Source organism: Carlito syrichta, unplaced genomic scaffold, assembly GCF_000164805.1.
Source record: "Carlito syrichta isolate Samal-C Ts95f unplaced genomic scaffold, Tarsius_syrichta-2.0.1 Scaffold306434, whole genome shotgun sequence".
NCBI lineage: Eukaryota > Metazoa > Chordata > Mammalia > Primates > Tarsiidae > Carlito > Carlito syrichta.
Genome location: NW_007250530.1, coordinates 143136 through 170941, shown reverse-complemented (window position 1 = coordinate 170941; position 27806 = coordinate 143136). Strand labels below are relative to the sequence as shown.

General features: G+C 34.3%; 1 protein-coding gene across 1 annotated transcript in view; it reads left to right on the top strand.

Moving 5' to 3' along the window:
• MMP16 (matrix metallopeptidase 16) overlaps nt 1–27806 on the top strand; it is a 295240-nt gene that overhangs the window by 209902 nt on the left and 57532 nt on the right. The window contains exons 5-6 of the mRNA XM_008063015.1: nt 938–1099; nt 3625–3836. Coding sequence (XP_008061206.1) covers nt 938–1099; nt 3625–3836 — 374 coding nt within the window. The remainder of the gene's footprint in view (nt 1–937; nt 1100–3624; nt 3837–27806) is intronic.

Here is a 27806-nt window from a genome sequence, read left to right as displayed (position 1 = left end):
AAAAAAAAAAAAAAAAAAGAAATAAAGCAGTCCCAACTATTTAATGTTCACATGTCCAACTAAATTTTTAGAGTTAAAAAATATAGATGCAGGAGCACTTTTTTGCTCATAATGATTATAGTTATAATGATCCAGGAGTGGGCAACATGTAGAGGTTATCAGCAGGGGTTTGATTGCACAAAATCACACCAAGTTTCTCTGAAATTTTTACTAAATAGACTTCACAGTGCAAGCTTGCCACAGGTAGGAATTTTCTGTGAGAAACAGCAGCTCTAAGATAGATATATTTTGTTCATATTACCTATGAATTGATTTGAATGGGCATTTATAGAGCTAGAACTAAGATTCCAGTTAGTACAACTGTTAGCCTAAGGATTTTAATTTATATAGGTGTATTCCTGTATTGTAGGCTAGCAAGAAAGTAAAGCCTTAGTCTAGGAGTTATCATATTTTGAATCCCAGTCACAGCTCAGATCTGTTCTTCTTGACAAGATTTGTCACCTTTGTGCCTTAATTTACTCATGTAGAAAAGTATGGATGATAGCTGCCCTATTTTTCTTACTGAGTTGTTACAACTATATTACATGTAAAGCTTATAAAAGTAAGATGTTGTATATTACGTGGTTTATAGTTGGAAGGATATTTTAACAGCAATAGTATCGGTTTCTGCTGCTGCTGCTCTTTCTTCAACTTTTAATCTTTGTTCCTCAATTCTAGTTTTAAAATTTCAGTGACTTCATCATCACCACCTACTACCCTAACCCCTTTTAGAAGAAGGATATTGGACTTTGTCAGTTGGAAAGCCAATAATAAAATTGTACTTACAGATAACGTTTCTCCTATTTTTTTGGATGAAATATTGATAGCATCTAATTGTCCCTTTCAATTCTGTAGTTAGATATTAGTTACAACAATGTCTTTCTTCTTGTTCACACAGGAAATGACTTATTTCTGGTAGCAGTTCATGAACTGGGACATGCTCTAGGATTGGAGCATTCCAATGACCCTACCGCCATCATGGCTCCATTTTATCAGTACATGGAAACAGACAACTTCAAACTACCTAATGATGATTTGCAGGGCATCCAGAAGATATATGGTAGGTTACCACTATTTCTGTTTGGTTAATCAGACAGTGAAACCCAGAGTTCCTGCTGTGTTTTGTTTATTTGTTTGTTTGTTTTTTAGATAGATGCACTGAGACAGATCGGTTTACAGTTTGTGAGATTTGATGTTAGATATTCCCTAGACAAAACACTTTTGAAGGTTCAGAAAATACCCTTATGTTATAGATATAAGAAATTGGGCCGGACTCGGTGGCTCAGCCTGTAATCCCGTGCTTTGGGAGGCCGAGGTGAGTGAATTGCCTGAGCCCGCGGGTTCAAGACCCTCCTGGGCAACTTGGGGAGACCTCATCTCCACAATAAATCAAAAAATAAGCCGGGCGTGGTAGCGCGCGCCTGTAGTTCCAGCTACTTGGAAGGCTGAGACGGAAGGATCGCCAGAGCCCAGCAGGTCAAGGCTGTGGTGGCTGGGAGCAGCCACTGCACTCTAGTCTGGGTGACTGAGTGAGACTCCAACTCAAAAAAAAAAAAGAAAAAAGAAAGAAAGAAAGAAAGAAAGAAATTGACAGCGAAGTCATGTAATCACTTACTAAGAAAAAAATGGACAAACAAGGGAATGCAAGTTAATAAGTGGTTTAGTATATTAACACAAAGTGCAAAATAAAGCTCTAAGACAGAGATTAAAAGCTAAAAAAGAAAAAAAAAATACGTATGTCTGACCTATTGGCAAAATTTTTCTATCAATTGAGTTTTTCTGGCAGCTATCCCAGTTATTATAGTGTATAGATTATGTGAATGTCTTAAACACTGATAAAGTTTTCTTATTGAGTTTAGTTGAAACCTTCAGTTACAGGAAATATTTAATGAATTTTAGTATTTAAAATTCAGGTAAAAATATGTAACAAATAAATATAACCAATGAAAACAGTGAGAAATGTAAGACTTTCATATATAAGATGCTGAGCATTTAGTACAAACTGACAGAGTGCATCACAGTTTGTGAGATTTGATGTTAGATATTTCCTAGACAAAGCACTTTGAAGTTCCAGAAAATACCCTTATGTATAGTTGCAAGAAATTGACCCTAAAGTCATGTAATCACTTACTGACTAGGAGTAAAAATGAACAAATAAGGGAATGAAAGTTAACAAGTGGTTAAGTAGATTAACAGAAAGCACAAAATAAATTTCTAGTACAGTAGTATCATTTTTATCTATGGGGTCCAGCCAATGAATTCAAATTAATATAAAAAGAGAAAGACTATTATGCATACTTATTATAATCCTAACTTCCTCAATACAACCATTGACCTTTACAAAGACATTTATTTCACACATAATTGTTAATAACTTGACATTTATAATTTACATTTAGCAAATATTCTTTACCAAATTAATGAAGTGAAGATTTTATTTTTATAATACAAAGACAAATGTCTGCTATCTGTATGTTAATATCCAGTATACAGAAGGTGTCATTTGCATTTTTAAGCAGCATAGTTTAAGTTCACTAATTTGTTTTGCATCTATTTGTTTTTCAATTTCAATATCTCAGTAGTAAGCATTATTTCAGGGTTAAAATAAATTTGAAAAAGAGAGGTCAACTTTTGTGCTGATCTTTATTTTGTTGGGGTACCAAGAAGAGAGAAATGTCCCAGACTCAAAGTTAAATAACTTATATGTTGAATTGAGCCATCATATGCCTATGTACCATCAGAAATTCCTCTTTAGTAGTTAACTGAAAGAAGTCTCTTTCATGACCTCATGAAGTAGTAGTCTAGACTTAAGGTCTGCCAAAACAATAGTCTTCCCACACCTAAACATTACATACCAACAGCTTTGTATTTCTTTTTAAAAACATAAATCTCTTGAGGAACAATGCTTAACATCTGTACCAAATTACATGTATAAGTTTTGGCTTGATTTAGAAGCCTCTTTTGAGAAATTCCTCCTCACATTAATATTTTACTGGTGGTATTTTAATCAATAGGTGTTTTAGATTCAGTATTTAAAGGAACACTCTTCTAGCAATTTGTTGAAATATGTCATGAGAAGAAAATATTGAAAATCAATAAAAGTTTAGAAAATATAATTGATAGAATAAACTTTTATTAGTTGACATTTATCTTTTAGAAATATTTTCACAGAGTCATTATATATCAAAATCTAAGATTAATTTTAGTAGAGCTTACATGCATAGCTCCAGTATTCATTGTCATTTATTTATTATTTATACGCCACCTACTTCCAAAAAAGATTTAAAGCAGCTTTCCCAAAAAGGACTGTGGTGAAACTATAAAAAAAAAACAAACATTAAAAATTAACAAAGAAAACCTAGTTCCTTGGATACAGAATCTAGCATGATAATGACAGTTTCAGATAGACTTGGCAATGGTGTGTTGAGTAAGATGGTTTGTTTTTTCACAAAATATACTGTCTTAAAGACCTCTGAGCTCACTTAGTCTGTATCTTCTGCTGATAAGTGATTATTCTCTGAAGCATATTTTCCAGCACTAATCCAGTTTTAAGTGAGCCAAGCACTGTCCTCATATTTTCAAAAGGTCCACCTGACAAGATTCCTCCACCTACAAGACCTCTACCAACAGTGCCCCCACACCGCTCTATTCCTCCGGTCGACCCAAGGAAAAATGACAGGCCAAAACCTCCTCGGCCTCCCACCGGCAGACCCTCCTATCCTGGAGCCAAACCCAACATCTGTGATGGGAACTTTAACACTCTAGCTATTCTTCGCCGTGAGATGTTTGTTTTTAAGGTAGGAGGCTGTGATTTTTTTTCTTTAACAGTAGATCAAGTGTCGCTTTAGAAAACAAGTTCTCATTCACTCTAACACTACCTTCCCAGCCCTCTCACAGTTAGAAGGTTCAAAAAAGCATTTAAAAAAAAATTAAACGCATAAATGGGCTTAAATGTCTAGCAGAAGATTGCTGTAACATTCTATTTTGGGAATGCATTTATGTCAGCAGAAGCTAAAATGCCTAGAAATGTGAGGGTAAAAAAATTGCTGCATGTTGTGAAGAGATAAAATAGCATAATTTAAATCATGAATAGGCGCTAATAGGGATGATTTGCTTGGGAGCTTAGCCTTTCCAGGCGCACTAAAGCTATTGTATCTGTGGTTTACACATCTTTATAAGATCCCTATAATTTCATTTGACAATTAAAGCATTGTTTCTTAGGAGGTGTATTGATTATTTTGTTTGGGGTCTACTAGTAGCCATTTGAGTAAAATATCCTCTATGGGCCTATCATTTTGACTTTACATATACATGATGTTGTTTTAATGTTGTTAAGCAGTTATATCTACTGAATTTATATTATTTTTTAAAAGATTACAAGCTAAAACTAATTTTACACTTATATGCTTCTTGATGTTATTGAGTTCTCAGACAACAGCACTAATAAACAGTATATAAAAGTAAATTATATAATATTGAAAGGTAAGTATAGTGCAATATTGAAAAAGAATTCCCCCCTCATATTTGTAAACCAATCTTAAAGATTAATGAAGCTATAAGTTCGTAGGTTGGCATTGGAGTTTTAAAATAGCCACATTTTATCAATATCATTCATTTAAACATAAAATAATGTCCTCTTATTTTGAGTGGACATGAATCAATAAGTAATGAAGTATTGTTCTACTTATGCAGAATTTCCTGTCTACCAGAGGCTATACTTTAAAAATATAGATTTCATATAACTTTAGTAGACAAAATGCTCTATTCCTTTTATAGAAAAATGAGATCAGGATTTAATATAATATGCACAGAAGCATTATGCTTTCCAGGAAAGAATCAATATGTTTCTTCAAACGCATGAGTAGATTTTTGAATTCTTAAATGCCCTACAATGCTTGAATAGGCATAACCATTTAATTTCAAGCAGGTTAATAAATTTAGATTCAAAAAGTAAAGAAAAAGCATATGTATATATATAATATTTATATTTATATTTACTCATTGTGGCAAAACGCACAACTAGTTGAAACAAAAACAAAATGCAATCATTTATTTATTGTCACAACACTAGGTAAAAAAATGAATTGTTTTTTTTTTTTTTTACTGTTTTGACTGAATTACAGCATTGCAACATTGCAGGCACTATACCTTGATGTCATAGTGATAGCACCACAAGTGTCAGGCTTATCTGAGAATATGATGTGAAATTGACTCTGTGTACTTTCTTTCTTATTATTCCTATCTGTCAAAAGAGATGCTGATTTCAGAGGAAACTTGTATCTTCATATCTAGTGATCAGTTTCACTAGCCTCTTTGCTTTGCACATTGTAAAAACTTAGTATATGCTGTTTACTGGCAATATGTGGTCCTGTGATCAATGGTCCCTAGTATCAGAAACTGAAAAAAACTGTATAGATCAGACTCAAGTAGCGCAAGTGCCACTATTTTTTAATATCAAAACAGTTATATAAGAAATATATATAAGACCTGCTTCACTACTCTCTCAGGTTATCTTGAATAATAAAAACTCCTAGAGGGACTAAATTCCTAAAATCTGAATTTTTCTTTCAGTAATTCTAAGAATTACTGCTCTGTTTCTAAGAATACTTTCTGTTGAAGATAATATCTTCTGATAGACATTATATTTTTCTTAATCTCCATTTGTCTAATGGATATTGTGTTATATGACTTAATGATTTTTGTATTTGTCTCATCTTTTATATAATGAGTATAGATGTTCATGAGAATTTACTAGGTACCAAGAACGTGTGAACACAGGGAAGCCTCCTTGTCTTTATAGAACTCATATTTCAGGAATCAAGATAAACATGAACATAAATATATTTAAGATACAAAAGTAAGAGACATAACATTGAAACAAAGAGAAAGTGCAGAATTCCACTGAAACAAGAAACTTCACTGAAATGGGGTTTCTGATGCATTCTGAGACAGAAATCTTCTAGGCACATTTAAAAAAAATAAGTGGTTTTAGACACTCGCAGACATTGTTTTAGGCACTGGCAATTTAGCAGTGAACAAAACAGGTTAGACCCTGGTTTCCTGGCGCTTACATTCTGATTTTCAAGGTGGATGAGAGGACTTTAATGCGGGAATATTTACACAAGGATGTGAGAACATATATACTTGACAAAGTGCGGAATTCTGTTTTTCTTTTGTAATGACTACTGACTGGTCTTCTAACTTCTTTCTCCACACCTACTTAGTGTAGACTACCCTTACTCTAAATTCATGCCGTTACTTTATACCTGGTCTTCCTGCCTTTTAAATTTTTCTTCAAGGTACACATCATTATTTTTCATATCTTACTCTATCTCTTCAAATATGTGTAGTATTGCCCATTGTTTGATTTCTCTTACTAATAATATAACTAATTTTCTACCGTTTTTACACTCTCTACAGAAGTTAGAAGTTTCTTCATCTCTTCAACCCTCACCCATTCAACACTCATTACTCAGTTTCTCCTTTGTGCTAATGTCTGGGGCGGCTTCTCTAGCATCTGCCTATCCAAACCTTTCCTTCGCAACATCTTCCAGCTACCTGTCTGATCCTCGCTTCATCAGCCCAAAATCTTTCTAGTAATTTTAACATGTATTCTTTACATCCAATTAGCATGTTATTAATTCCTGTATTCTCTGATTATTTCTTATTGAAATATATTCTTAGATTTTTACTTCTCCAGAGCAGGGATTGGTTCATGTGAGCTTCATAGTACTCAGTGCTAATGAATAGGGATATCAATACAATATTTACATAATCAGACTATGGCTAGTTTCATGCTTATACAATGATAATCAACCGACGTGAAATTCTTGAAAGCATTTCATTTCTGTAGCTGCTGTTCTTTATCCAAATATTTCAGTGAATATTATTTACTTAAAATCATTCATTCTGTAAGCAAAAGGTAATATCAGGTGGTTTTGTTTTCTTATTAGAAAGAAGCCATTCTGGTTTTTGTTGTTGTTGTTGTTGTTTTAGTTGGAGTCTCACTCTGTCACCCAGGCTGAAGTGTAGTGGCACACTCACAGCCAGTGTCAACCTGCTGGGCTCTGGTGATACTTTTGCCTCAACCTTCCCAGTAATCAGAACTACTGGTGCGCGCTACCACACCTGGCTAATTTTTTATTTATTGTAAAGAAGAGGTCTTGCCAAGTTGCCCAGGCTGGTCTTGAACCCGTGGGCTCAGACAATCCACTCACCTTGGCCTCCCAAAGTGCTGGGATTACAGGCTGAGCCACTGAGCCCGGCCATCATTCTTTATGATAGGAGTTTCAGCATAATTCTTTTTGGTAGCAAGCTTCCTCTCAGGGGATTTGATTTACATTGAGCTTTCCAGGCTTCCATTTATTTAAAGTGAGTTCACCTAGATATGTGTTTCTGTAGGAAGTGGGGAACACACACACACACACACACACACACACACACACACACACACACACTCCCTTCTGTCCTTATGCATGAAAAATTTAAAACATGCAGCTTCAAGATCTTTGGGGAATGTAAACCACCTAAAGCAAGGAAATGAAAATCAAAACAAAATGTCAAGGAAAAGAGAAACAAAATGATAATAACAAAAGAAGCCCTGTCCTTACTTTAGAGAAGGTGATTTTGAGACTACTCCCTAAAGAGTATGAGCTATTGTAACAAAGCTGACAATAGCAAGATCTGATTGTTCAAATGAATACTCTCAATGTGCCTTTAGACAAAATAGAAACATTGAATATTTTAGTTATTTTGTGGTGTGAAAGAAAGCAGAGGGCAGAAGTAGTCAAAGTTATACAAAATATATTTCAGTATATAATATTTCGCTATGTTTGAAAGCTAGCCACTTCTCTCCCTGTCTACTGCTACCATCCCAGCCCAAGATACCATCACATCTCACCTTAATTATTGTATTATCCTTCAAATTGTTTTTTTCTGCTTCTTCCCTTTCCTCCTTATCTCAGTTTGTTGTCAATATGGCATACAGAATGATACTGTAAAAACATGCATCACATCATGCCACCTCACTGCTAAAAACTTGTCAACATCTGACTCAGAATAAAACCCAAAATTCTTTAGATTGCCCACGGGCTACATGACTAGCCCAATTCCCCCTACTTCTCTGATCTTACCTCTTCTGTCTTATTTTGCTAATTTTTAGTCACCTATTGCAGCCACACTTCTTCTCCCTGTTGTGTCTGAAACATTTCAGACACTCCTGGCTTTACAAGTCTGTAAAAAAACAAATATTCACTTATCTTCCAGACTTCTGTTGCTGTATGTAAAGCAGCAGAATGCTGTCATGAATTTCTATTCCTACTCAGACTATTACTATACAAGTCTACATGTGACTAGATATATGAAAGGGAACAACAATATTTGTTCATTGTTGAAAGCCCAGTACTGTGATGCATGTGTAATTCCAGCTACTTGGGAGGCTGAGGCAGGATTGTTAGGACCCAGGAGTTCAAGACCAGCCTGGGCAACATCGCTAGACCCCCAACTAAAAAAAAATCATTGTGTGTTATATTCGTTGTGGCATTTTGTACTCCTAAATAAGAGGATGAGTTTTTCTTTTACAATTAGAAGAATGATCCCCCAACTCTCAACTTAGTGGTGTCACTCATTCCTGTTGAATGCTGATGTCTTTCTTTACATTTATTTAATTATTTAGATTGAGAAATTATATTACATAAAACATTTTAGAAAATTATTTTGCATGGCAACAATCACCTAAGTAAAGTCAAAGTACAAATGCCCAATGAGCAGAAAAATACAACTTAGAGAGGGCTGATTTCCCTAACATAGAAAAATTTTTTTTTAAGATGTGGTTTACAATTATGGGTTAGGTGCACAATTGTTCCTTATACAGGTAAAGTGTGGGCCTGCCCTTCCCCACTTTGCCTGATTTGAGACTAGGTACCCTTATTGACGTTATTCCCCCTGCCCTTCCCCGGCAGTGTCCCACTATTGCCAATCCCTTCCTTATAGTATTACGATAAATGTTCAGGGTCTGCTTATGAGTGAGAACATGTACTCAGTTTTTTGTTTCTGTGATTGATCACTGAGTATTGTAGACTCTAAATCCATCCAAGTTGCTGTGAAGTCCATAATTTTGTTTTTCTTTATGGCTGTGTGGTATTCCATTGTGTATATGTACCACATTTTCTTTATCCAATCCACTTTCTTTTTTTTTTTTTTAAGTTGCAGTCTCACTCAGTCGCCCAGACTGGAGTGCAGTGGCCACTCCCGGCCACCGCAGCCTCGACCTGCTGGGCTCCGGCGATCCTTCCGCCTCAGCCTTCCGAGTAGCTGGAATTACAGGCATGCGCTACCACACACGGCTGATTTTTTCATTTATTGTAGAGATGAGGTCTCGCTGCCCAGTGGGTCTCGAACCCGCGGGCTCAGGCAATCCACTCACCTCAGCCTCCCAAAGGCACGGGATTACAGGCTGAGCCACAGAGCCCGGCTATCCAATCCACTTCCAATGGGCTGCACGACTGGTTCCATGTTTTTGCTATTGTGAATAATGCTGCAGTAAACATGCATGTGCAAGTATCTTTTTTATAGAGTGATTTGAGTCCCTCTGGGTATATTCCCAGAAGGGCGATTGCTGGATCATATGGAAGGTCGATTTTTAGATCTTTTAGAAATCATCACATTGTTTTCTACAAAGGTTGTACTAATTTACACTTCCACCAACAATGCAAAAGCATTCCTCACCCCAACCCCACATCCTCTCCAGAATCTGTTGTTTTTTGAATTGTTGATGATGGCCATACTGACTGGAGTTAAGTGGTATCTTAAGTGGCTTTTGATTTGGATTTCTTTGATGATTAGTGAGGCTGAGCATTTTTTTCATGTATCTGTTGGCTACTCCTATGTCTTCTTTTGAGAAGTGCCTATTCATATCTTTTGCCTACTATTTAATAGGACTATTTGTTTTTTTTTTCTTTTGGCACATTTGCATTCCTTGTAGATCCTGGTGGTTAGGCCTTTGTCAGATTTACAGTTGGCAAATACTGTTTCCCATTTTGTGGGCTGTCTCCCTGCTGTTAATGGTTTATTTTGCTTTGCAGATGCTTTTCAGTTTGATGAGGTCCCATTTGCCTATCTTACCTTTTACTGCATTTGCTTTTGGAGTTGATCAAGATTTGGTTGCTTACTCCAATGTGGCTAAGAATGTTTCCTACGTTTTCTTCTAGGATTCATATAGCTTAAGGATTAACATTTAGGTCTTTGATCCATTTAGAGTTGAATTTTGTGTATGGTGTTAGGGAGGGGTCTTATTTAAATCTTCTGCATGGGGTCAGCCAGTTTTTCCAGCACCATTTACTGAATAGGTTCTCTTTTCCCCAGTGGTTGTTAGGTGAAGGCTTTGTTGAAAATCAGTTGGTTAAGAAATTGTGATTTTACTTTCAGAATCTGTCATGCTCCATTGGTCTATATGCCTGTTCTTATACCAATACAATAGCTTTATAATAAGGTTTAAAATCTGGAAGTATGATAACTCTCGCTTTATTTCTTTTGCAAGGGTTGTTTTGTATATTTGTGGTCTTTTATGTTTACATACGAATTTCTGTATTGTCACTTCCAAGAATGATGCTTGCAATTTAATGGGTATTGAGTTAAATCTGTAGATTAGCATCTTCCTAACCAGGAAAAAAAAAAGTGAAAGACCTTTGCAATGAAAACTACAAAACACTGCTCAAAGAAAAATCAAAGGTGACACAAACAAATGAAAAATATTTTATGCTCATGGATTGGAAGAATCAACATGGTTAAGATGTTCATCCTTTCTTTACATTAGATAGGAAAATCCTTAAATTCTTAGTCATTAGAGACATACTTGAAGTCAGATCCCACTTGCTATAGGCTCCAGACAAGAGCTGTAACTGTCTTATCCAATGCAGATTTGCACAGCATCCTGAACATATTAGACACATATATGTTAAATATCTCTGAGCTTACTTTTCTAATCTGTATAATGGCTAATGAATTTTATCATAGGTATACTGTAAGATCATGAAATGATAGCTTTCATGTAGCAAGATAGACTCAGCATTTTTTACTTCTCATTATTTTCATTTAATCAAATTCTAATGTTATTTGAAATTATTTTTTTAAATAGCATTAAGCTGAATAAAATTACAGAAAATGACTTTCATTCTCATGACATAAAGGAAAGGAGTGGAACTGTTTATTATTGTTCATATCATATTTCTTTACTTAATGAAATGATTAAAAATATTGTTAGCAAAAAATGCAAAAAGCATTTTATAAACAAAAAAACATTCTTAGAAAAAAATCATACAGCACAGAGTAATCTAAAATTACTTTGAGCCACAGCTTAATTCTGTACTGCCAGAAAGTGTCAGTTGAAAATATTAATAGTATATTGTAATTGGGCCTAGGTGCACAGAAAACCAAAGGGAGCAATCGCCAAGACATTGTAAGCAGAGACTTAATTAAACTTTTCTTGTAGAACAAAATCATGGTTTTTCAAATAACTTAGTAAACATTTAAGAAAGCAACTGAAATTATGTGTAATACTATATTTTAATGTCACTATTAATTGATTTTCAAAATATTTGTATTTAGTTATGGTTTAAAATTTATCCTTGAAATCTTTAAATTTTTTAATTGACATTTCCTGACTGCTTAACTATTGGGACAAATATTATTCAGGAGAAATGTGTTTAGGGTCACCTGAGTTTTCTGTTTCCTTTTCAGTTTCATTATTTTGGGGTTAGTTTAAATATATTGAACATATAAATGGATACTTGCTTTGGATTCAGTAAAATTATTTTTTAATAGTATAGAACAGCATTTAATATATGCTTCATTGTACATATTTTGGAAGTTAGGATATATTCTACAATATACATTTTATTCTGATACAAATTTAGAATACAGACAGGGCAATTCTATATAATCATGTAAAAATGTTTTCTAAAAGCATATTAATTGTGGCTCAATGTGAAAACACTTTTACTCTATAACAATATTAATCTGCCTATTATAGACTTATTAATAATACAAATATTTTCAGTGTCAAAAATATATATTTTTCTGTTTCATGTTTTAAATATGTTATAATTTATAGTTTTTATATTTAAGCTTTATATAGTGCTCATATCATAATTCATAGTTCATACCAATTTTGCAATAATGCAAGATAAATAAGCAAAGTTTAGCTTCAAAATTAACAAAGTTTTTTTTTTTAGAAGTTTTGAAAAGAACACTTATCTATTTTTTCCTTCATATTTGGCTTCTGTGAATTTACCACTTTTGTCCTCTTATATTTCTTTAAAGTAAAAATTAGAGTGAGAGAGGCACAGGATGGGGGAAAGAACAAACAGAAGAAAAAGCAAAAAATAGTCTTTATTCTTTCTTTCTAATCACTTTTTAAAATTTTTCAGTTAATGGTGTTGTGATTATCATCATGCTTTGTGGATTATGTGAAGTTATTTAAACATTCAGTCACATCTTTAAAATCTCTTAGAAGTATTTACTTATTTTATCTTTCACAAGAGGGTCTTACAAGTTTAAATCTTTACCAATAAAAAAGGTGTGAAAGCTATAATTATTTGCAAATTATGTGATAGTCTACCTATAATATTTCATGAAAATCAACAGAAAAAAATAAAATTATTAGCACTGTTAAGAAAGACACCCTGAGCCATAATAAAAATTTAAGATATAACTTTTCTAATAACCAGCTAGATTATATAATTGAAAAATAATTTTCTTGGCATAAATAAACAACTCATAGGGTTAAATTTAACCTGCACTGCCTGTTACATTGGTGTTATTCACTAAGTGTATACTAAATAACCAATATTTTATTACTTGTAATTCTATCTTCTTTGCATTTAACCTTCATGAAAAAAGATGCTTTCTTGTCTTGTTCTTTCTTCTCTTCCCAGTGCTTAGAAGAATACTTGTGATTAGCACTTCATATTCATTTTTTGATTTAATGGGTATAGCAAGCAGGATCTATAAATAAAAACAGCAACAAACTGTATAACTTTAATTATTGAAATGAAAAATAATTAAATGGAGAGATTTACTAAGTGCTTGGATGGAAAGACAATATTGGAAAAGCATTACTCTTCTATGTTATTCGACAAAGTAAAAATTAATTCTAGTCATACCTCCAATGACATTAGGAATGCAGAAATCCTACTTTTTAAGATTCTAACTTATATGTAAAAGAATAACGATTGATATTATGTAAGTCTCATGCCAAACTTTCCATCTCAGCTCTGTCAGCACCACTCCCTTGTACACTATTATTGGTGTTTTTGTTCTCAGTATTTCACCTCCAATTATTCTGTATTCTTTAAGAAGAAGAAAATGTTAAACACAAAGGTATAGAAAACATATCATGGGAAAAAAAGACAAATGCTCAGAATTCTTCCCACAGATAGAGCTATGTTGCATTGCTACTCTTAAATCCAAAGATGCTTGAGTAAGCAAGAATCATAATTGTGCAAATTACTCTCTCAAACAATATCAAAGTTTATTAGCAGGAAAAAAAGTGGGACTGGATATTGGTTAGTCAACTAGTCATTATAGCTATACTTTCTAAAGCTTTTTAAAAATAAAGTTACACATTTTGATATAATATTTGTGTGAGCAGACAACTTACAGAATTATTTGTTATTTCTAATATTTTCTTCACTTGAAATTCAGAATTTTTTTCTATTTAAATATTCGTACTTCATTTAGAATTTACTTTGACATAAAGTATAAAAGAGAATTTTCATTTTTGCCCAAATATCAATTTATCCTAAATTTTAGTATTGATAAAATTTCATATTTCGCCTATATTTAATTGTAATATAGGTAATGCTTATTAAGCACCTGGGATGCTTTTTAGGTGCTTTGCATGAATTATCATATTTATATCTCATATCATATGAGAAAAAATGGACATGTAAAGGTTAACTAGTTTCCATATAGCTACTCCAACTATGGACAACTTACCTCTGAATTTCTTGTTTTTATTTTTAATACTTTTACTTCTTATTTATTAAGTATACTTATGCTTTTTATTACATGCACTTGAATTCATTTCTAATTGATACCAATATATATAGGAAGAAATGTTCTCAACACAGTAGCAACAGAAAATAACATACCTGGGATAAACTTAAGAAGAAATGTTCAGAACTTTCGTGAATAAAAGTTAGAACTTTGTTGTAGAACCAAAATAGGACTTTGATAAATAGAAAGATTCATTATATTCTTGATTGATCAAGACTTAACCTTATAAAAATTTCAGTTCTCTATCTTTAAAGTACTTTGATTCCAGTACCCAGAAGAAAATATAACTTGAAATGTTCAGAATCCTAAGGAACAAACAAACTATGTAAGTCTATAGGTAGAAATAAGGAAGTAATAGAAAAAATACCATATATTTGAATGAAATGACTCATTTATAACAAAAACTACTTTCCCCAATTTATTCTAAAAATTAAAAAAACAACTCCAATCAGAATCTCCAAAGAATACTTGAATAAATGGAGAATATTGTATTTGTTCATAAGAATATTTGATAAAACTCAAATGGCTTGTGAAAATAGCTCCTAGTTTTTAACTAGATAACATTAAATATTATAAGAAAAAATACAAGCATACAAAAATAGCAAAGATTATACTATTGGATGTTAAAACTTATTAAGCAAATTTACTTAAAACTAGTTGACATTAAAAAATAAATAGAACAATGGAATAGAATAGAGTTTGAAAAAAACATTCAAACAGCTACATAAATTCCAAGGCCAATCAACTATTTAAATACAAAAATGTTAAACTGTAAAAGTACTTGAAGAAAACTTGTGAAAACTTTTTTATTTTGATTATATGCATATACGATCTTAAATTGAGATGTTTCTAAATAAGGTATAGAATTTGAAAACTATTAATAATAGATTGATAGATTTAATAGCACACAATATAAACATTTCTACATGGCCAAAAATAATTTGCTACTTTAAAAAATATATAATGTGCTGAAGCTTGTGACCTCAGTGTGCCCACCATGTCCATGGAGAAAGACAAGTGTCCAAGCTCTGTCCCAAGGTACCAGGGTGCTAAAATGGTGAGCATGTTTCCTTCCTTAGTCTGGGCAACTGTCCAGGATGTGAGAAGCTGCAGCATACTCCTGACACTTTCAGTAGTAAATAAGACAAATAACTTCTTAAAAGATAAGCCTGAGCATGTAGGTGTGAAAGTCAGTATCCCAATAAGGAGCTCTAATGGCCTTTCTTAAACTCTAGAATATACAAAAACCAAAGACTCTGATGAAGTTATTCAAGATGAAGTCAAAGTGTTCATCAAAAAGAAAACACAGCTAACTCTTTTAGGAACAGAAATAGATTATGTTGAAGACAAATTATCCAGTCCATGTGTGTTTAATAACCCAAACATCAAAGGATTTTGTGGCTGCGGAGAAAGCTTCAATATTTGAAACCTCAGGACTCCTCTGACCATAAGCTCCAGGACAACTTGAAGAAGCCTTGGGGTTTACTGAAGAAATCATGTGACTGTCAAGTGCTTAATATGTGACTACTTTGCAAAGAAAATAAAGTATGGCATTTTGAAAATGAAGCCAGTGGCCAGGTTTCCTGGCTCAGCCTTTAATCCCAACACTTTGGGAGGCTGAGATGAGTGTATTGCCTGAGCCCGCAGGTTCAAGACCAGCCCGGACAATTTGGAGAGACCTCGCCTCTACAATAAATCAAAAATGAACCAGGCGCAGTAGCGTGCCTGTAGTTCTGACTACTTGGAAGGCTGAAGTGGAAGGATCCCCGGAGCCCAGCAGGTCAACACTCGGGTGGTCGTGAGCATGCCACTGCACTCCATCCTGGGTGACAGAGAGAGACACCAACTCGAAAAGGAAAAGAAAAGAAAATGAAGCCAGTGTGTTAGATTTCAAAAAAAAAAAATTTTGTATTCTCTGTGGGGTTACAGAAAATGAGAAGCCATCACTCTCTTTGGATAATTTCACTCTCTTGAGTCTTTTCTTTGTAGAATGAATTTCATTAAAGTTGCCTTCCTAGGCACCTATTAATCTGATCAGGAAATAGATTAGTAGGTGAGTACTCATTGGACCTCTATTGAATGAATTGAATGCTCATCTCCCTCTGCATTTCTTCCAACCAGATTAGTGACTCCTAAATTTCAGAGCAGAAAGTCCTGACTGTCGTTAGTTCACGTAGTGGTGTATTCCTTTTCCACCCAAATTTTGCATCACCTTTTTACATTTTTAGCAAATACTTCATTGTCAGATGCCTTATTTGGATAACCTTTAATAGTACTGGGCAAATATTTTCTTGAACTATAGTGCAGAAATGTTCTGAGTGATGGTATAAAGGTGAGAAATATTTCATCAACCTGTTTTTTTAATACATTCATTTTGCCACACTAAATATTTGCTCAAAGATGGAAGATGGGCTCTCAAGTTCATTTGAATTATTTTAGTTAAAAAGTCTCTTCAAAGTTATCTAGCCTACTCCCCCCCCCCAGTTCTGTATGTGAGGAAGCAAAATCCCAAGGAGGCCAAAGAGCTTTTGTCCACACTTACTCCACAAGCTGGGAGAAAGCTGGGACTCTCAGTTTCCTCCTAGTTGATGTATGTACTCTGTCTTCTGGGGCAGTCAAGGTGGTCTGGCTTCTTCGTCTGGACAGCATTTGGATAGAATTTTGTTGTACTTTGATGGAGATCATACTAGTTTTATTTAATTTTGAATGAGAGGAATCTGATATTAAAATTCCTTTATATGAATTGCTACCTTGTTTCTTCAAACATTGAAACAATGGTTTATAACAGAGAAGACATTGTAGCAACCCAGAATTACTCTTTTGGACTGTAGTCTTAATTGTGAAGGAGAACATCAGGGTCTTTTCTTAAAATTACTAATATGTGCATACTTTCTGGTTCCTAAATCCAATTGCTAAACATTTTAAATGATGTTTTAACCTAACATTTTTATCATCAACTTTTTTTTAAAAAAGTGCTCCTTTTTGTCAGTTATTAATTTTCCCAGGTTTGACATAATAGATATTCGATTAGATGACATACATGCTTTTTTTAAAAACTTATTCTCATGAGTTCAATAGCCGAGCTCCTTTATGTTTGTTTTATTTACTAAAGTAACTGGCACAAAATGCACCAAAACCTTGAGCAGTAGTTTTATGTAAATTCCCATGAGTTTGTATCATTAATATAATTGTTGAGCCACTTATAATTTATGCAATACTGTATGTATGTAGAGATTGAGTTATCAATTTAAAAGTGGCCTCTTAAAAATATAATGAGCTTATAAATAAATAAAAAATATTCATATCCATTTGAAAAATTGTCAAACATGAAGATAAACAAAATACATATAAATTTTAAGGAATAGTAAGTTATTCATGCACACTCATGAAAGTAAATGCAAATTAAAAGTACAGTAAGATACTGTTTTTATTCATGATTCTAACAAAGATAAAAGGATACTAATGTGCTACATTTGCAAGAATGTGAGAAATCAGCCCTGTCATTCTGTTAATGTGCCTATACATTGTTTTTATTTAAATTGAATTCTCACTCTGCCACCCAGGCTGGAGTTCAGTGGCACACTCATGGCCACCCCAGCGTTGACCTGCTGGGCTCCAGCGATCCTTCCACCTCAGCGTTCCAAGAAGCTGGAACTATAGGCATGTGCTACCACGCCGGGCTAATTTCTTATTTTTATTGTAGAGACGAGGTCTCGCCAAGGTGCCTGGGTTGGTCTTGAATCTGCAGACTCAGGCAGTCCACTCACTGCGGCCTCCCAAAGTGCTGGGATTACAGGCTGAGCCATCAAGCCCAGCCGTGCCTATACATTTTAACCACGTTTTGGAAAAATCTTTGATCAACAGGAATCTTTGCCTGGGAAACTTTTTTTTTTTAATTTACTCTCAAAAGCACTTAGACAAAGGTGATGTATGTAAATAGTCATTTCAGCATTGTTTACAGTGACAAAAAACTGGAAACAATCCAAATGTCCAGCAAGTGGGAATTGGCATTAGACATTGAGCTGTGTCCTAGCCAGTGTAATACAATATACTGATTTTAAAGAATATGATGACTTTCCAAGTTATATTTTTAAAGTGAGGTGCAGAAAAAATTTTAAACTGTGCTATTTTAGCAGGAAAAGTTGGAGCACATCCAGTCATACCCAGATTCATACATAGACTAACCCTAAAGGGACATAAGAAACTGAAAACATTGACTGTGTCTGGGGCGAAAAAATTACGTGGTCAGAGATAGGACTGGAGTTGCAGGAGTGAAACCTGCAACTGAGATGATTATGATGATATGTAACCATAAGTATATATTTATAATATATGTAAATATATACACACACAAGTATATATACATGTGCATGTATATTTACATATACACAAATATGTCCATAAATAAAAGAATTAATACCATTATGTTAAGCATAAGTTAAGAACAGTTATCTCAGCCAGGCGCCGTGGCTCAAGCCTGTAATCCCAGCACTTTGGGAGAACAAGATAAGAGGATTGCCTGAGCCTACGCATTGGAGACCAGCCTGGGCAACTTGGCAAGACCTTGTCTCTACAATAAATCAAAACATTAGATGGGTATTGTAGCACACGCCTGTAATTCTGGCTACTTGGAAGGCTGAGGCAGAAAGATCTCCAGAGCCCAGCGGGTTGACGCTGGAGTGGTCATGAGCATGACACTGCATTCCAGCCTGGGAGATGGAGTGAGACTCCAATCAAAAAAAAAAACAAAAAAAAAAAAAAACAAACCAGTTATCTCTAAATGATAAGATTAAAGATTATTTTTAGTATCTTATTCTTTTCTGGCATGGCTTTCTGTTTGTTTTATTTTTCACTGAACATTTCATCAAGGAAAATGTGCTGTTTTTATTATTGTCTTTAATAAGAGATTTATTTTAAGGATGCATCTAGGTTTTTAATCCTTTTCTTGTCTAGTGTACAATGACTGGCATTAATTAAAACACCATTACAACTCTCTAGAAATAAGTCTTTCACCTTAAAATCAAGAATGATTGCAAGAATTTAAGAGGCATAGTCTTAAATATGTCCCTTTCCTCTCCACCAAGAATGAGAACAAAGTGACAGGGAGATGGTGGGACATGCAGTTTTCTATAGGGCTTATTTTCTTGCTATATGGTCTCAAATTGTTCTGTTTCCATTACTGTGTTTGTTATGTTTCTTTGCAGTTTCAGAACATTATATTATATTTGTTTACATGACTATTATAAAGAAACTATAGATAGCATCAATAAAAATGGGTAAGATTTCTTTAAATGATTTCAAATGATTTAAAGTATGGCAATAGTACGTGTTAAAACAAACAGGAAAATGTGCATAGTTTCCAAATTAGTAACCCCATGCATAGTAATTCCTTAGGAATATAATAAATGTTAAAATGAACAATGATATTTATTGCAGCTTTTTTGCCAGTAGGAAAAAATTTTGCCAGTGAACCCAACTCATCTATTAATGTGGTAATGGTATAGTAAATAATAATATTCACAAGATGCCTAACTACAGAGATGCATTTTGAGAAAGACATTATTATGCAATTTTCTCATTGTGCAGATATCATAGAGTGTACTTACACTAACCAAGGTGGCATTGCCTACTACACAACTAGGTTATATAGTCTAGCCTATTGCTCTTAGGCTGCACCTGTGCAATATGTAACTGTACCAAATACTGTAGGCGATGGTAACACAATGGTAAGTATATTTGTATCTAAACATATCTGATCACAAAAGGGATACAGTAAAAATATAGTATATTTTTTTAAATGGTACACCTGTGTAGGACACTTAGCATGAATGGAGCTTACAGGACTGGGAGTTGCTCTGGGTGAGTCAGTGAGTGAGTGGTGAATGAATGTGAAGGCCTAGAACATTATTGTACACTACTATAGACTTTATAAACATGGTACACTTAGGTTACAATCAATTTATAAACATGTTTTTCTTCAATAATAAATTAACCTTAGATTATTCTATTTTTTCACTTTATAAACATTTTAAAACTTTTTTATTCTTTTGTAATAACATTTTCTTAAAACACAAACTCATTGTGTAACTGTATAAAAGTATTTTCATATTGTAATTCTACACACTTTTTTGTTTAATTTATTTTTTATTTATTTATTTATTTATTTTTTGAGTTGGAGTCTCACTCTGATGCCCAGACTGGAGTGCAGTGGCCGCTCCCAGCCACCGCAGCCTCGACCTGCTGGGCTCCAGCGATCCTGCCACCTCAGCCTTCCAAGTAGCTGGAACTACAGGCGTGCACTACCATGCCTGGCTAATTTTTTGATTTATTGTAGAGATGAGGTCTCACCAAGTTGCTCAGGTGGGTCTTGAACCCGCGAGGTCAGGTAATCTATTCACCTCAGCCTCCCAAGGTGCAGGATTACAGGCTGAGCCACCGAGCCTGGCTCACTTTTTTATTTTTATTGTTATTATTTAAAAACCACCATGCAGCCATTCATATTAGCCTAGTCCTCTACAGGGTCATAATAATCAATATCACTGTCTTTCATCTCCACATCTTGTCCCCTTGGAAAGTTTTCTGGGACAATAACAGGCAGGGAGCTGTCAATGCCTATGATAATAATGCCTTCTTCTGAAATACCTCCTAAAGTACCTGCCTGAGTACTTTAACTGAGTACAGTTACATTTTCTTTTATAAGTAGAAGTTCATGCAATAATAAGAAGAAAATGTTAAAATGTAATTTAGTAACATTTGTCACTTGTTATCATCATCAAATATTATGTACTGTACATAATTATATGTGTTATACCTTTATATGACTAACAGCACAGTAGGTTGGCTTACACAGCATCACCACAAAGGCATTAGTAATGCTTTGTGCTACACCATTAGGATGGTTAGGATATCACTAGACAGTTGGAATTTTTCCATTACAATGTGATGGGATCACCATCTTATATGTGGTACATTGTTGACGAAAATGTCATTATGAACTGACTGTAACCAACTCAGTGGAATAGAATACAATTATTTGAAAGATTAATTGTGAAGAACATATGAAACAATGGACATGACTATAGGAATATATACAAGTAAGATAGAAAAATATAAAATTTTATATGTCATGAATTTCATTATTTAAAATATATGCACTGACAAGATACATAAAAGATAGGTGAATATAGAATGATGGAAGAGTGAGTAGATTTTTAAAATGTGTATTATTGCAATAATGTATATATGTTTAGTAGCACAAAATTTTGTGCTATAAAAGACAACTTAAAACAACTTGAAGTTTATAATATATTAAGTGATGGTGAAGTCATATCATTTTAAAAAACATAGGCAGGCAAAAGCTATTAAAATATTCATTGGAATTTTTCTTTAGACTGTGACTAAATGACCTGGTCAATATATATTTAGATAACGATGTGCACCTACTGTGTATTATTCTCCAGTAGAAATAGCCTTTTGTGAGTCAAGCTAACCACCTATTTATGTACAGTTTGCCATTTTGTAGGCACTATGGTGAGAATTTATACTACTTACTACAGAAACACTTTAAAATCATGCAAAGTGACAAGATATTTGACAATTTATCCAGTGTTGTTAAATTATGCAATGTGAGGGCTGTCATATAGCAAAGTTTGTCAGCTCAACAAACATTGATAAATTGTAAGCCATGAAAAGCAGATAGCACAGAACCTGCTACATAGCAAACATTAAAGTAATTTTAGCAACAGCAATTACTGTAGTAGTTGATAGTGATGTGGTTGTTACTACTACTACTAATGTTAAGCAATACACTATATTTTACCTTAAAACGATTGCAAAGGAATTCATGACAACATTCCTTGCTTTCAAGTGGCTTATAACTACTGCAATCTTTTATTCATGCTTTCTGATTCTTTAATTTAAGGTGGTTTTGGCTGGCTACTAAGTGATAGACATTGGTAATAAAATGATGCCCAGGCTACTCCTTGTTCTTTCCATCAGAGAGATAATAGTTCAACAGAGGATGTACCATCACCATGCATTGTCATGTTCTGTAATAGACTGATGTACAAAGTGCTGTAGAAGTGCATAGGAGGGTCACACTGGAAAAGAGCTCTTGTGGAGGATATATAATCTGCATGTGCAGATGTAAAGTTAGTCAAGACAAGATAAGAAGGGGTGTGGTAGAGTGGGAAGCCATCATAGCTTACTGTAGAAAACAAGGCATGGAAACTTAGAAATGAAACTGGAGAGTCACAAGTAGGGCTATTTCATAATATGCCATGTTGAGAATCTGAGGTTTTTTTCCACTGGCCAAGTTAATTGGCCAACAGAACAGGCTAGGAGTGACTAGGTGGGAACAAAATGTTTATCATTTTTAACAAACATAGGCAAAATATCATTTTTAAAAAGCATAGGCAAAAGCAATTAAAATGTTTGTTGAGCTGTGACTAAACGGCCTTGGGCAAAATTAGTGACAAGTTTCAATAATATAATTTAACCTGGCTAGCAAAGATGGAACTAAGCTAATAAGAAGTGTTGAGCAAAAGTTGGTCCCTGCGGTGCAACAGGTAAGAGCAAAGTCCTATTCCTAAAAGGTGAGATTGACAATTTAGCAAAACAGGGATTTGGGGAATAGGACTATGATACTGTAAACTATATTTGGTCTTTGACCTCCATTTCCTGGCATACAATTTCTACAATCTTTTGAATCTCCAAAGTGATGCCTTCTTGTATGCTAATCATCTACCCATGGCTGGCAGTGCATAGGTGGCTTCAGGATGGGGCTGGTCATCAGAAAGATCAAGGCAGGATTAGAGGTTTGGAAAGCCACCCTCTTTCGTTGGGAAGAGGAGAGGGGTTAAGTTGAAGGCCAATGGTTTATGTTTTCATTTTGTAGCCTACATAATGAAGCCTCCATCAAAATCCAAAAGGACAGAGTTCAGAGTTTCTGGATAGCTGAATATTTGGAGGTTTCTAGAGGGTAGCTAATGCAGGGAGAGTGTGGAAGCTCCACACACCCTATATATCTCCTCATCTGTATCCTTTCTAATATCTTTTGTAATAAACCAGTAAATTGTTTCCCTGAGTTCTGTGAGCCATGCAATTTAATCAAATCCAAAGAGGGGGTCATGGAAACCTAACTTGCAGCCCATATGTCAGAAGTTCTAGAGGCCTGAACTTGTAACTGGTTATGTGAGGAGGGATAGGAGCTTGGGAGCTGAGCATCCATCCTATGGGATCTGATACTATCTCCAGGTAGATAATGTCAGAATTGAATTGGAGGCCACCCAGTTTGTGTCTGCTGCACAATTGATAGCTTGCTTGTTGGGAGGGTATAATCTCCTCATATTTTGGGTCATGAAAGTCTTCTATGTTGACTGTTGTATTGACGTGAGAGCAGAGAAAAATATTTGAGTTTTCTTTCCCTCGCAATGGCAAAAAAATAGCTGTAAGAATTATAACACTGTAAATGAGTAACTACCCTGAGTCACACGGGGCCAAGACTGGATTTTTAAACAAATGTCAAAGGGAGCTAAAATTGTGAAGAAAATCAGAGATGGCCAGATAGCACAGAGATGTCCTACCTGGGATTGAATGAGAAATACTAGAATCCTGTGGCTTCTGTAGAAAGAAATTATACTGTTTACTCTTTCTCTGCACTACTATTATTTACTGAAATTTATCTCAAAATAATGGTGCATCATCTTTTGAATCTGTCCAATCAAAGGACAGGAAGGTGTGCCATTGTTAAACAAAAACTCTTGCCCTTACCTAGAGCAGTTGCTGAGTCTCTACATTCATTGGACTGTACTACTTAACTTGTAGAGTGCAGTTGTTTGCAGCAGTTACTGGTCAGGTCATTAGGCAAACAAAAACTGTTTATATCCTTGAGCTGATGCTCAAAGGAGCTAATGTAAGAGCTGGCCCTTCCTGTGCTATTGACACATAAACCCCGTCATTCATAATCCTGAAATTCTTTGGAATAGAGAAAGCTTTTTTCAGTAACTGCTTTTGTAGTTACTATTAGAAAGAGAAATTCTGAAGTTTGTTGTTGACTTGTGAAACTCTTTCATGTTATATTATAAATTTTTTAAAATTTCTTAATTGCCTTTATATTAAGCTGGTTTCCCTATTGCTCACAAAAGAAAAGGATCAAGGAGAGGTTCAGAAACCAGTTATATGATTAGAAACATGAAGACAGTTGAAAAAAATTATACAGTATACTAAATATCCATGTAAAGACAATTTCCCCAACCATGTGTTAGGTATATATGGGGGGTTTAGTTCTGTTTTGTTTTGTTTTGTTTGCATAAGTATATATATGATGTGGGAATTTGTATATGGAGAAAAATATAGACAATCATCCCTGCCATATAGTCACATTCAATTTATCTATGTATTTGATGAATCTGTACTAAGCCCCTATTGTGTTTAAGAAAATATACTGTCTTGTGGTAAAAGCAAAAAAAAAAAAAAAATGCCTAGACTTTGGATACCTGTATGTCCAGGACTCCACTATTGAGCCTGAGTTTTTTCATGTGTATGCTAAGAACCTTTATAACTACCTCAGTATCATACTCTCCTAAAGACCTTATAAACCAGTGGACAAATAGATATTAATCAACTATTCAGAAGAAGGCAAGTAAAATTATACCTTTGTTAAGTGCAGAGAAAAGAAGGCAGGTGGTGCAATAGGAACATATAAATTGTTGCTTTTTTTTGTTTTTAAAACCTGGTCATTCCTTGAACAATTATTGTAATACTAAAAGAAAAAGATTGGCAGTAGTGGGAAACTGCCAGGGGAGGAGGGGATTGCGGGATTGGCAGTTGAGCGAAAGTTCTAGGGAGGGGAGCACACCTCATCAACAACGGTACCTGCATAACAAACATTTATATACCTAACCCTGAATTGTACCCCACATCTTTAACATAAAACAAAATTAAAAAACGTGATCATTAAAATCAGAGGAGGTTTTTCTGAGGAAGAGATAACTAAACTAATAATGAGCTGCTGCTGGTTTGTTGCTTGCTGTTGTTGTTTTGATTGTTTGCTTGTTTGTTTGTTTGAGAAACCACATATTCTGTAGGAAAGAAATCTGAACTAAAAGGAAACGCAGCTTTACATTACAGGGTATTTTTTACTTTGATGAGAATACCAGTTATTGGACTGTAAATCTCTGATACATCAAATAGGGCAAATAATAATAGTTTTGTTACCTATCTCCTAATGAGGCAAAATATTGAAAGCATTTGAATGTTTCAAAATAGCTGAACCTTTGTGAGACATTGTTGTTACTTGCATAAATTTTGGGATGATTTTTCTGTAATGTATGTTACCCTCGTGTCAATTTTTATAGTTTTAAATTTCATTATGTCGGTATATGTTGTATTGGAGATTTCATCTGTCTTAAAATCAAAGTCTGTAAGTTTTTAGAGAGTAAAGCTGAAAAATAATAATTATCAAAAGTAATATGAAACCTGAAAAGTATGACAAATTTTAATAAAAGTTAAGAAGTAAAACTTTGACAAATGTTTTAAAATACTGTCTGTTTTCCTCACTCTTTTATGGCTTTCATTTAAACAATTCTATTTTTCTTTTTTAATTTTTTTTATTTTTAATGATATGGGTTACAGTTCAGGATTAGTTACGTGAGGGCTCATCATACAGGTGAAGTTTGGGCCTCCCATTAGTCCTCAGTTTGCCTGGTTTGGGATCAGATTAGTGTTATGTAACCCCACTCCCCTGGCAGTGACCCACTACTGCCAATCCCTTTCATGTAATACTATGACAAATGTTCAGGGTTCACTTATGAATGAGAACATGTGGTACTCAGTTCTTTGTTTCTGTGATAGATCACTGAGTATGATAGACTGTAAATCCATCCAAGTTGCTACAAAGTCCATAAGTTTGTCCTTGTTTATAACTGCATAATATTCCGTTGTGTATATTCTTTTTAAAACTTGTACAAAGGTTAGACATGGTAAACTGTTCCATAAGTTAGATTTTCTAAGAATAATTTATTATGGAGATATCACTTATGTCTTTTTTTTTCTTCTTCTTCTTTTTTTTTTTTTTTTGAATCAGAGTCTCACTCTGTCATCCAGTCTGGAGTACGGCGGCACGCTCATGGCCACCACAGCCTTGACCTGCTGGGTTCTGGTGATCCCTCTGCCTCAGCCTTCCAAGTAGCTGGAACACAGGCATGTGCCACCATACCCAGCTAATTTTTCTTATTTTTATTGTAGAGACAAGGACTCACCAAGTTGCCCAGGTGGGTCTTGAACCCTTGGGTTCAGGCAATCCTCTTTCCTTGGCCTCCTAAATTCTTGGGATTATAGGTGTGAGCCACCATGCAGGGTCTTATCTCTTATTTCTTTAAAAAGAAAAAGTATATACTATTATAGAAAAATTGGTGGTTTTCATAAAGAACTCATTATTAAAACTCTACATGTATATTTATAGAATGAGAACACAATAATGATCATATAATTCCATTAAGATGTATAAATTGTCACTAGTTTATATGTAATTTTCTTTACATATTTAAAGACAGTTTCCACTTCTTTTGTTTTTTTTCCTTATATACTTGTAAAATTAATTTTCATAATATTATAATTGGACTTGCTTTTACAAGTGTTAGAAAAGAGCTGGATCATGTTGATACTAAACACTAATATTTTCTACTTTGCTTTCTTCTTCTTAAAAGTAAATAAGTGTTAAGCATTTCCAACCCAGAGTTTAGTATTAGTTATTCTTTAATCTGTAATAATAGTCTTACCCCTGAAATAAATATTTGCTGAGTTATAAAGAATTGACCTTGCCCAAAAGGAAGTGTGATTATTCCTTCAGATTTTTGGTGATCATTTATGTCATATCTGATAGAAATGTCTTAAGAGTGGTGACTGACCACACCAAAAAAAATCAACCATATGATTTAGGGTGGATTACGTAGTATAAATTGACCTAGACACTGAGTTCACCAAGAGGAAATAAGTCAATCAGTCATGCTTATATAATGAAGATCCAACAAAAACTTGGGACACCGAACAGCAGATGAGTATGCATGGTTGGCAGTAGTATCCCCTAGATATTATCAAACATTGTTGCCAGGATAATAATATGTCTTAAAAACAATGGAAGCTTTTCAGACTTGGTCCAATGAGTATCTTCCTTTGGGTGGTATTTTATCTGTATCCTTTTTCGGTAATAAAGCACAACCATGAGTATTATAGTTGTTAGTGAGTTGTTTGAGTCCTAGAAAATTATTAAATCTGAGAGTATTTTGGAGAATCCCTTAAATTGCAGTTGGTGTTAGAGTGAGGGTGTTCTTGTATAGACTTTTCCCTCTAACTTTATAGTTGGACCCTAATTCCTTGCACATGGTGTCAAAAGTCGGTCAGACTTGGCAATCTAGAGAACTTTACCCTTAATGTCGCAGTTTGGCTAACTAGGTAATTACCATTACCCAAGTTCCCACTGTTTTCAACCTAGTGATATTTCCACATTCTTCAGTTGAAAACTTACATTTGGAGAAATTAAATACATCTTTTTTTTTTTTTTGAGTTAGAGTCTCACTCTGTCACCCAGACTGGAGTGCAGTGGCAGTTCCCGGCCACCGCAGCCTCGACCTGCTGGGCTCCAGTGAGTCTTCTTTATCAGCCTTCCAAGTATCTGGAACTACAGGTGCACACTACCATGCACGGATGATTTT